We start from the raw sequence: 12450 nt of genomic DNA, 5'->3' as shown, positions 1-12450 counted from the left end.
CTACCCACTTGTACACACTCTAAAAACAAACAATTGCAACACTCATTGTCAAGTCCAGAGATGCAGAACTGCTCATTGTTGCACTTCACTTAGGTATATTTGTGTTCATATCATTTGAGCTGCAGCAAAGGTGACATCACATTCCCAAAAACTCTTAAATTTTCATCCTTGGTTGTACATGCGAATAAAAAATCCATGATAAGGAAGCTCTAACAAATTTATGATTCAAAACATCCAAATCATCCAAGAAAGATCACAAAATGTTTCAATTAAAATTAACATTGTTGCATGTCTATAACTAATATATTGTGTGCATAATGTTAGGTCTAACCAGTGTAAGGGTGCAGGTGATGGTATAAGCTGTGGAGCTACGGAATGAAATACTTCTTTTTCGGCAGATTGTAGAGAAATCCTCCTCTTCTACGTCAGTTTTCTTCATCAGCACTTGTTCAGTTTTAGAGTGTGGATGAATGTGTGTAGTATTAAAAGTCAGCAACACAGAATGTTGATAATCTGCATGAGCATAACCTACCATTGTGTAAGGGTGACTGTAACCACGATTTAGCAATGATGCATCGTAGAATGTTAGCTAAGCCCAAGTAACTGTAATTTAGAAAGAAATACTAATAATAACATCAACCACAACGAAAATTGATTAGTAAAGTTATGAAGCTATGTACAGTAAAATATACATATTGGATGCAAAGGAATTATGGGAAATCTTTAAACTGACTCTAAATCACCCCACAGAGTAGTTTGTGCCAAATAAGTGGATTAAGGACCGAGAGATCTACTGTGGTTTAGTAATAAAAGTTGGAAAATTGTAGCAAATTGAAGATTTTTGCACTCTCGGTTTAAAAAATGCAGAAATGTTGACAGGCAAAAGTTAGTAGAAATCCATATGCGTATAAAAATATTGATGCACAGAGCATACAGTTATTTCCACTGCCATACCTTAGTGAAAGTTCTTGCCAAGAACCTGAGAAGGTTCTGGTACTTCGTAAAATCAGTAAATGGTTTGCTTTTATCTAGTCATTTGTTGGCCAGTCTGATGTGACAGTAGAAGACAGTTGTGTGGATGACATTGAAATAGGCATCTCTGGTGTTGAGAAACATCTGAAAATATATAAGTCACCAGGTCTGGACAGAATCCCAATTCGGTTTTACAAAGAGTACTCTATGGCGTTGACCCATTAGATTTATCGCGAATCTCAAGCACAGTGCAAAGTACTAAACGACTGGAAATAAGTGCATGTGACTCCTGTATATGAGAAGAATAAAGCAATGGACCTGCAAAATTACAGAAAAATATCCTTAACATCAGTCTGCTGCAAATTTCTTGAGCATATTCTAAGTCTGAATACAACAAATTTCCCTCCCTGTACACTAACATTCCTAATGCCCATGGTCTTACCACTATTGAACACTATCTTCCCAATGTCCGACGGATTACAAACCAACAACCTCCTTCCTAGTCGCCATGACCAAGTACATCCTGACCTACAATTACTTCTCCTTTGAAGGCATTACCTACAAACAAACCTACAACAAAGGCTATGGGCACCCGCATGGCACTATCCTATGCCAACCTATTCATGGGCCGACTAGAGGAATCCTTCCTAAACACCCAAAATCCTAAACCCCTCACCTGGTTCACCTTCATTGATGACATCTTTGCTATCTGGTTGGAAGGTGAGAACACCCTATCCACAATCCTCCAGAACCTCAACAACTGCTCCCCCATTTTGCTTGACCTGGTCCTACTCAACTCAACAAGCCACCTTCTTAGATGTTGACCTCCACCTCGAAGATGACTACATCAGTATGTCCGTACATATCAAACCTACTGACCACCAGCAATACCTCCACTTCGACAGTTGCCACCCATTCCATGCCAAGAAGTTCCTTCATGCAACCTTGGCACCCATGGACATCGCATCTGCAGTGACGAGCAGTCCCTCTCGAAATACACTGAGGGTTTCACTGAAGCATTCACTGACTGTAATTATCCTCCCCACCTTGTACAAAAACAAATCTCTTGTGCCTTATCTTTCCTTTCTCACACCACCTTCCAAAGACCTGCCATCTGACCACAGAGGAGCATTCCCCTCGCAACTCATTACCATCCAGGACTGGAGCAACTGAATTATATTCTCCATGAGGGTTTCGATTAACTCTCATTGTGCCTTGAAATGAGAAATGTGAAATGTCCTGCCCGCTAGCCTTCCCCCCCCCCCCCCCCCCTCCCCCCTCCTACAGTGGTATTCCACCATCCACCTAACCTACGCTATAAACCCCTGCTCCCAACCTCTTACCTCATGGCTCCTATCCCTGTAATAATCCTAATTGCAAGACCTGTCCCATATGTCCTCCCACCACCACCTAATCCAGGCCGGTCCTTAAAATCACCTATCCCATCAAAGCAGGGCTACCTGTGAAACCAGTCCTGTGGTCTACAAGCTAAGCTGCAAACACTGTGCTGCATTCTATGTGAGCATGACAACCAACAAGCTGTCTGTCCACATAAATGGCCACCAACAAATTGTGGCCAAGAAACAAGTAGACCACCCTGTAGCTGAACATGCTGCCAAACATTATATCCTTCATTTCAATGACTGCTTCACAGCCTGTGCCATATGGATCCTTTCCACCAACACCATATTTTCTGAATTGTGCAGGTGGGAACTTTCCCTGCAATCCTGCAATACATCCTACGCTCCCATAACCCTCCTGACCTCAACCTTCTTTAGTCACTGTCCTCACACATCCAGCCCCTTCCGTGCTCCCATTCCAGCATTACACAGGCATCATTCCACCACCACACCCAGTCATTTTTTTAATTTCATTTTTCTCTATTTCTCTTTATGTCTCACCTTCTCCGCTACTTCCCCCCCACCCCCCCACCGCATCTGCTCCCCAATCCTTTCCCATGCCCGCTGCCCAACCTGCAGCACTTTACTGTTGGCCATTACAACCATACTATTCCTTCCCCTCCCCGCCCCAGCCTCCTCCTTTTGCCCACCCAGTCGCTTCTCCCATCATGCACTGGTGCTGCTGCTCGCAGTTGGGTTCCAGTTGCCTAAGACTGCAATTGTGTGTGTGTGTGTGTGTGTGTGTGCGCGCGCGCGATTGCACGCACGTGCGTGTGTATGGTTGACAAATGCCATTGCCTGAAAACTTTTAGTGTGAAAAACTTTTTGTTGTGCCTATCTGTGATTCAGCATCTTCGCTATATAGTAAGTAGCAACTTTGCTTCTCATGATATTGTAATAGGCTTATGACTTTCAGATCGCCGTCAATCTGCCACTTCAACATGCCATATTTCAGTCGCAATAGCAATTGTTTCCTGTTTTCACATGTTTCTTTCATGTAAGGTCTGTTCCCAAATGGAATCAATGGTAACACATTGCTGTTAAGCTGTAGCACATAGTTGAGACTTACTTTGGAGTATTCGATTTTGTACATCACTAGAAAATACCAAGTTCTTTTCAGTTTTGGAAAATTGAGGGAATGGCTTATGGCAGTTATGGAACGCAGTCACATTTACCAGTCTTATCAAGACAATTCCACTGTTGTTGTCTTGATGCCAGTGGTTCAGCTTTGCTTTCTAGCAATTCCAAATGTCTCGTTAGGTCATTAAATTTACACTGTGCTATTTTGTGAATATCATACACTCATAGTTACCCACAGAATCAGGATCTTTTGAAGAACTGAGTTTTGAAGGTGATGATGCAGCAATAGTTTCACTACCGCCTTCTTCACTATCACAGTCAGGTGGGACAGGAACAGGCAGTCCATCTCCATGAAGCACTGATCACATGGCTGATGGTATGTTAGGATATGTCAAGGAAGTCTCTTTATTCTTGGAAGTACCATGTGTTATTGGAATTTTCATACAAAAGTAACAATCTTTCATATGGTTTCATGGTTTGCGCCAGATTGTGGGTATAACCAAGGCTCTTAAAGATAATTTATGATCAACCACAAAAGAAGACGCAAGACCCAAGATATAGAACAGACATGAGAAGCCCAGGGCTCGTCCTGGACACTAATTCCACAGCCAAAATACAGTCTTTATGTCTTCCTAATGTATGGTGTTATTGGCCTCTTTTGTGATTTCAGTGAAGGCTGTCCACAAATGTATCAAAAATCGTCAGCACTATTTAAGCATTTGTGAGAAATATTAAATCGCAGGAATTCATTGACCACATGCACTAACTACACTTCACTAACACATTATTCTTGCACAAATGGAACACATTTTGCTTAAATGAAACATGCTCTTTCCTCCCTACCTCTTCCCCTTGTTGCTATGTGCCTGGGCTAAAAATAGCAACAAAATATACACAGCTCTTGTTGCCCGAAATTTCATCATTCTGGCTACCATGTGTGGAATCTTGAAGCCTATACAGGAAGGGATCGACAATGAATGCCAATAAAATATAACTGTAATTAAATGCATCTCCTTTAACTTGGAAATGAGAGCTAATTTGAGTTTTTTCTAATTAACAAACATTTATTTCATCCCAGTTACATCTTCACAGTTGGCTAGTGTTATAAACGTAGGCAGTAATGGACTTGGAAGTTGTTCAGGCCCAAATATCTGATCAAGTGCTCTCATAAAGGTGGCAGATAATACATTCAAACCAAAGGGGTTTCCTTAATTTGTAGCCCTAACCCTTGTGCAGAAACACAGTGTATTTCTGACTTTCCAGGTGAGATAAAAATTGCTGGAAACTGTTTGTGGTCTCTAAACTTCGGTAAAACTTGAAACAATTCAATTTCAATTTGAAACAATTGAATTCCTGTAATAGCTTCTGTAAAGTTCCAGATTGTCTCCTTTCTGGAAGAATGATGCTGTTGGTTGCTCTGGCATCTAATACAATCCAGTTAGTTCCATTCTGCTTGATGAGTGCAGGGATGGGACTGCTTTACACTTTGTCGTTTCTCTTGGTAATTTCCATATCTGACATTATCAGAATGTCTTGGTCAGTGGCAGATGCTTCATAAAGATTTTCTTGTAATTCACAAACGCGTCCTTTCATTAGTCTGGGCTGGGACAGAAATATGTCTAGGTGGTACTGCAGTACCACTGTCAGCTCTTCTTCTCGATGCTTGGCAAGGTGTGTTAACATAAGTTAACAGAACTTACCAAGCGTCCAGAAGAAGAGGTGAGAGAGATACCACCTAAATGTATATACCACCTAAATGTATATCTGGCACAGCCCAGGGTAATGAAAGGATGTAATTCTGCTTGAATTTGTGCAGTAGTGTCATTCACCCTCATCCTGTGTCTTCTTACATGTTAATGAAATTAAGATTCAGTGAGCAGGCCTTCGCTGTCTGTGTTTAAAATTTCTTTAAAGTAAGCTCTCATCTTTTCTTCCAGATTTTCATGTAGCACACTCGTCGACAAAATCTAATCATTAATACCTTTCTGTCATACAGTCTGTATCGAATGTGATTCCAAAGCTCAAAAACAGAGTAATGAGAACTGGCTTCTCAAAATATTCTCCCAAAATTCAATATTTCTATAGAACCTGTCCTCTAATTGCCTTGCTTCAGTCCCCAGCTGCATTTACAATTTTTAGTTCATTTATAAAAAAAATAGGCATCTTTACACAGACATTTAGCTCTTGAAATAATTTATCTGCTATTGCACTTACATCTGAGCCAGAATCCAATAAGACATCAACAGCAGTTCCTCATTATTCTCCTGTAACAGTCAGTTATATTCATCTTTCCCTAATAAGTCTCCTGTAATCTCACTTCCATTGTTGTATGTGCATAGCTTGTACTACGCTGCTACCATAAAAAGGAAGTTAGTCCATCTGGAAAGACAATATCGAGTTTGATCTGATGACGGCATATGCCACCAGGGGGATAATAGATGCACTGATAATGGTTTCAATGTTGTCCTCCAACAGATAGCATAGTGGCAAAGCTACCAGAATGCCTTCTATGTCTAACTTCTAATAGGGAATGCTCACAGTCAGAAAGCTCAGTGTGGTGCAAATGAGTAGCAAGCAGGCAACCATGTCACAGAGACATGCTCACGCTTCCTACAGCCAACTGAGTGAATTTGAAAGTGGCCAAATTGTGGCCAATGAGTGGCGGATTGGTCTTTCACAGAATTGCCACACAAGTTGGACAAGCTGCATCAGTTGTGCAACAGTGCTGGTATCAGTCCTTACTTGAACATTCTCAGACCCATGGACGAGCTTCTGGATGTCCACACAGCATAGATAAATGTCTGCCATTGTAAGGGCAACAGAGGCAAAAGGTACAGTTACCACAGCACAGATAAGAGGGCTTGTGAGCCCAGACAAGTCAATATGAACTATTCCAAACTGGTTATTAGTAGTGGGACTATGGGTATGAACACCTCTACCTTGTCTTCCACTCACGCCACAGCATTGACCTGCATAGTTCGACTGCTGCCACTAGAGGATTGTGTGAAAGACGGAATGGCATGCCATAGTCTTCAGCAATGAAAGCAGATTCTGCATGCATGCAAGTGGTGGTTGTGTGTGCAACACAGAGCTGGTGAGCATTGTCTCATAGAGTGCATTTGCCCAAAACACATTGGTACAATAAGGTTCAACTCATTTCTGGAGGGGATACTATCCAGTGCAAGGTATGTGCAGAATGTTGTTAGTCCCAATCTTTTGCCATTCTTGCAACAGAAAGGTGATGTGTTGTTCCAACAGGATAATCCTCATCCACACTCTGGCTGTGAAACTCCAGTTGCTCTGCAGGACATGCAGCAACTTTCCTTGGCCAGCATGATCTTTGGGCATGTCTCCAGTTGAGTATATGTAGTATTTGATGGGATGAGAAGTGACTCATCCAGTTCATCAGCCAACAACTTGTACAGAACTACATGAACATGGTATAAGGTATCCCAAAAGTGTATTTGCCATCTGTACCTGCATTGCTGCCCATGAAGGGTGCGACTCATACTAATATGAGCATTTCAGCATGGGTCAATAACTGGTACCACAGAGCCATTTTTGCTATTGATCTGTAAATGTAATTGTTTTATGTACTCCATATACATTGTTGCAACAATAAATCTTGACTGAATTGGAAATGTCTAAAAGAGTGTACCAATATTTTTTTCTGGCATTGTAGTTTGTATTGCTATAGGTGATATCATGCTCATAGATACAGTGTTGGAATGGGTCACATCCAGAACTAAAATCAATTATTTTGTAAATCCTGATGTGGAACCCCATGATAATTTCCTCTACATTGTGGCAATTGATTTTAAGTCTTGCGATCATCATTCGTTTCGTAAGCCTTGCGATCGTCATTCACCTGCAATTCACGATGATACTTCTGCCATTGTGTCTTATTGTTACCTGCGGTTGTCATACATTCTTGGTTCATTATCATCATTCCGTCAATTTGCTGCCCTGAAGTTCCACTCATTATGATTTCATTTGTCAGTACTTCATTGCCTCTGTTTCTTACACTGGAGTGATTGCTCTCACACCACCTTCTCATGGTGCTGAAAACTTCAGTTCACTCTACACTAAAATGGGTGTTGTCACAGTCTTTGTATCACATGTGGGCTAATTTCTCATGAACAGACAATGTTAATTGCTGTGTGAGAAAACTATGATGTTTTTGTCTTCGATAGGCTTTTTCATAAGTTCTTTACAGTGCCAATACCTCTACAATAAGTCACAAATGGTACTGTCACTGTGGCTGTATAGTGGTGGAGTCAATAATGTAGTCTCGGCTGTCCACTGTTGTTTGGCTGACCAAAACTTATTCAAAAAGGGCCCGAAATTCACTGAAATTACTGTTAATATCAGCTACCCTGATACCCCTATACATGTGAACTGTATTTCAAGTTGCTCTCCCAGATATCTAGTTTTTGTTTCTTGGAATGCCATGTTTGAATTGACGCATGAAAGTAACTGGATGCAATCACTTAGTTGGTTTGAAGGTGGAAAACTTGCATATATCAATACTGATATCAACAGTCAAGTTTGGCATTGCACACAGCGTACTATGACATTTCTCTTGTACCCCTGTATGCCAACTACCATTTTAATGAGTGACTATTACAGTAGTAATCAGCCTTTTTTATTTTGATCTCTGCTTTGTGTTCATTGATTTTACCTTCTACCTGAGTGAGTGTGGTTTTATTGTGTGCACGATCATCGTCTTGCTTAGATTTTAATGCTTCAACTTCTGATATTAGCTTGAATTGTTCCATCATAACTCTGTTATGTGACTCATCTTTATTCCTGTGAACACACTGATGAGTTCCTTTTGTAAATTTTCTGTTGCTTCTCTGAATTCTTTTTGACTTCATGCTTCACCTGATTTAATTTGTAATTACAATCATTAGTGCACTATTTAATATCATTATTAAGTGTCTTGATGTACTCAATCAATTGACTTAATCCAGCCATCCACGTTTAATGACTATTGTGCCGTCATGTGCTTAGAAACAAGCAACCATAGAACTCATTCCTGCTTATTCTTAGGGTCATGCTGATGCCAAAGATTAGGAAAATTTATGACATGGTTGTGGGAGAATTGCGCTGCTTCTCGATTCAAAACATTCCATAGCTTTAAAATTACTCCCACAAAACTCTGTGGCAGGCACAAGTTAAGTGTTGTGAATAAACCTTTTGAAAAACCTTTGAAAAGGAAATGTACATGGAAGCTTGGGGATGATATGAAAGTATATCAGATAGAGTGTGTTTTGGAAAAACAATGCTCCAAGAATTGAGGAGGACAGCAAAAAATTATTGAGGTGCTGACATTGGCTATGACCACAACCTAGTGGTGAAATAGCACTTGAAATTCAAGTAGTTAAAGAGTAAGCAACAGAAATATTGGAATAATGAAACTCAAACTGCCTGGGAAAACCATGTAATAAAATAATTATGAAAGTAACAAAAATTCATGGATGGAGGATATGTAAAATAAGGAAAAGGGAACCACTCACCTATAGCAGATCAATGTGTGGAGCACAGTAACACATAACAGAAAATAGCTTTCACATCTGCTCTTTTTTCAGCAGTAGTACACACATTTACACATGCAAACACACAGGAACCAAAATGCACTCATGTGGCCATGGCAAGATTAGTCTTGCATGGCCATGGGAGTGCACACACACACACACACACACACACACACACACACACACACACACACACACACAATGCACTCATGTGGCCATGGCAAGATTAGTCTTGCATGGCCATGGGAGTGCACACACACACACACACACACACACACACACACACACACACACACCCAAATGCATACTCCTGTGACCTTGGCAAGCCTAACTTGTCTTGCGTGGCTATGGGATGGTTGTGTATGGGTGGTTGTTGGTCTGAATTTGTGTACTAGTGCTGGAAAAAGAGCTGTTACTTGAACGGTAGTGTGAATGCTGTTTTCTGTTATGTGTTACTGTACGCCATGCATCGATCCGTTATGAGTAAATGATTATTGACATACACAACCAATGGAATTGCCTTAAAGGGGTGTACTAAATGCATCAGAAAAGATGCTAGAATTAAATAACGCAAAAGAGAAACAGCCATAGGTAATAAATAAACCTAAAAATAGCCACACATCAATCCTGTATTAGATGCATCAAGAATTCTTGCAAGTGTACTTTATCGAGGAATAGCTCGGAAAATTGTAAAGCAGTCTAGAAGAGGACTAGTTTGGTTTTAGGAGCTGTTTTAGCACTTTGTTCAGCAGTGCAAAATGAGGAAATTGAGCAGACCGACATTTATAGATTTGGAGACTTTTGATAATATAAAATGGAATAAAATGTTTTTTTGTAGAGAGTCTGTTTTCCTGCACAGGGTTAGGAGGATAATCTGTTCTTTTTACATGAAACTGCTTGGAGGGGTCAGCATTAATGAAATTACTTTGGCTATATCGAATCTTTTCTTTTGTGCAGTGGTTAACTCTTTGTACTTGAGAGATCAGTGCAGACAAAAAAATAAAGATCATAAATAAACCATTGTGGAACTATGGTCATAAAATGAGAGCCAATCAGTGCAAACATTTGAAAATGTATGCATTTAACATAATTTGTCCCAGCTAATGCATATTATGTTCAAATGAGTGTAGATAATTAAGCTGAAAAGCCAGAACTAGGCAGACTTGATATTCATGACCATGCTTGGTTTGGTTAGATGTTATTTTTCTATTTCATTAACTGCATAAAGCTTGACATTAAACTAAATACACTAAAATTACCACAATGCCATTAATTATTTAGGTTATATGTTGTACTGCAATAAGGAAGTCAACATGTGTTTTAATTTTAATGTGTCATTAAAATACAGTCAGTGTGAATAAACTTTTACTGTAAAGGTAGATCAATAACTGAAAAAAAAGAAAGAGAGAGAGAGAGATAACTCAAATTTAAAACAGTGTTAGTGTCTCAGGTATGTCTTCATTTCTTCTCCCCAGTAACTGATAGAAGTTTCTTCCTGTAACTCACTAAAAAGGTGACATTGGCAAAGAAATGATTGCATCATTATTTTCAAAATTGTGCCACATTGAAAATTATTGTTTTGGCCTCAGAAATTCTTGCAGTCAGCTCTTCATGGCTGTTGACTTCCACAGACTGGTTGCAGAATTGCTACTGTTTTGTGGTCATAGTTCCACAACTAAACACAACAGTTACTATGTGGTTTCACTGAACAATACATAAAACTAACTCTTTTTCAAGGTTAGGAAACAACTGAAACAACTCACTAACAGGTGCCAAAAATGACATAAACGTTTGTACATTAAGAATGTAGAAACACTCTTAATGGAAAGTAAACAAATTTACATGTATAATAATCTTTGTTTCTCTGGGTGTTCTGCAAAACTACTGCAGATACACGTCTGGGACATATTTTATTAGATTGATCAGATCACTTACAACAAAATAAATGGAAATTGTTCTTTACTTTAATCTTGTACAGTTTCATGATGGCTTCATATTAGCAAAGTTGCTAAAGTTCAGGCAAAATCTTTTATTAGCTGTCATTTGCAGAGCTATGTTTATATGAACTTTTTTCTTTAGTTTTACTTGTTGAATAACATATTAAAATATTTGCATATCTTTGTGAATCACACTGTATATTAGTTTTAATCTGTTTAGTGAAAGCATATCAATTAGCAACAATCAATTAAAATTGTTTGGTCAAAATTTAACACAAATAAATACCTATACAGTTAGAATCATAAATATATGTTTCTTTTCTATTTTATAGTTGTTGAACTTTTTGTGTGATGTACGACAGTTGTATCATAAAAAATAATTACCTTTGTTTATTTTTCAGGACACTATAGTTTGTATGGCAGTAATATTTGCAGTGTATTTCTATTGATTACTTACTGCACAAAAACTTTGGTAAGCTGTGTGCATACTGTCTAATGTTTATACTCATTTTCTTGTGTGATGAAGATTTATTTGATCTGTTTATATGTTGAAAAGTAATGATATTATGGTGTGTTGCACAGTTACATCCATAGGATGAAGCTGAATGTGTGAAATAAACTTGTAGGCATAATTTATTTCATAAAAAATTGGTTTTGATATTCTGTATCATGAATTAATGTGGTGACCTAAATTATATTACTATTTGTATACAAAATATGTGTTTATTATTTGCATATATTAATCTCACATCTTTACGTGGGCCCTGTACAGAGGCATGCTGGGGGCAGAAGATCCGATCAGCTCATAGTGCATTGGCAGCTCAGACAAGCCCCACATCTTTCTCCCAGGAATCCAGCTTACAGCTTGTAAAAGAACCTCCCATGACAGCCAGCTTACAGCTTATGTAAGAAATGAATGTATAATGGTTAATGAATCACAGAAGTCTCATAAAAATTGATGGTGAATCATTAGAAGGAGCAGCTACCAGTAAAGTCTCTTCAATCATTTTCATAAATGACATTGACCGTCATCAGGCAAAACACCGCATATGAGTCAACAGTATTCACACAATAGTTACTGAACATTACAGCACACAATACTATTACATAGCTTTTGTTGGCAATAGCCGTAAACATTGGGGAGTAGCCCAAAGTCAGCTGACTTCCACTGATTGGTGGGGGGCCAAGTAAATGTTTGTGATTAGTACTTGTTATAGCTCACAGCCAATTTACATGTACTGTAACCTGAAAGATAAATTACACTGATAAGAAATTAGGTGGATCTTTTTGTGAAACTACTACTAGTCTACATCCATACTCTGCAAATCACAGTGAAGCACACAGTACAGCATTTCCCATTATAACAGTTATTAGGGCTTCTTCTCGTTCCATTCACACATGGAGCACAGCAATAATGACTGTTTAAATGCCTCTGTGAGTACGCTGTAATTATCTCCCTACAGGAGTGATAAGTAGAGGATTTTAGCATATCCCTAGAATCATCGTTTCAAGCTTGTTCATGAA

General features: G+C 39.0%; 1 protein-coding gene across 1 annotated transcript in view; it reads left to right on the top strand.

The window, feature by feature from the left end:
* LOC126336461 (dynein light chain Tctex-type protein 2B-like) overlaps window positions 1–11642 on the top strand; it is an 85920-nt gene extending 74278 nt beyond the window's left edge. The window contains exon 4 of the mRNA XM_050000175.1: window positions 11328–11642. Coding sequence (XP_049856132.1) covers window positions 11328–11375 — 48 coding nt within the window. The 3' untranslated portion in view covers window positions 11376–11642. The remainder of the gene's footprint in view (window positions 1–11327) is intronic.
* Window positions 11643–12450: the final 808 nt, after the last annotated feature.

Source organism: Schistocerca gregaria, chromosome 1, assembly GCF_023897955.1.
Source record: "Schistocerca gregaria isolate iqSchGreg1 chromosome 1, iqSchGreg1.2, whole genome shotgun sequence".
Classification (NCBI taxonomy): Eukaryota; Metazoa; Arthropoda; class Insecta; order Orthoptera; family Acrididae; genus Schistocerca; species Schistocerca gregaria.
This window is presented reverse-complemented; position numbering and strand designations above follow the sequence as displayed.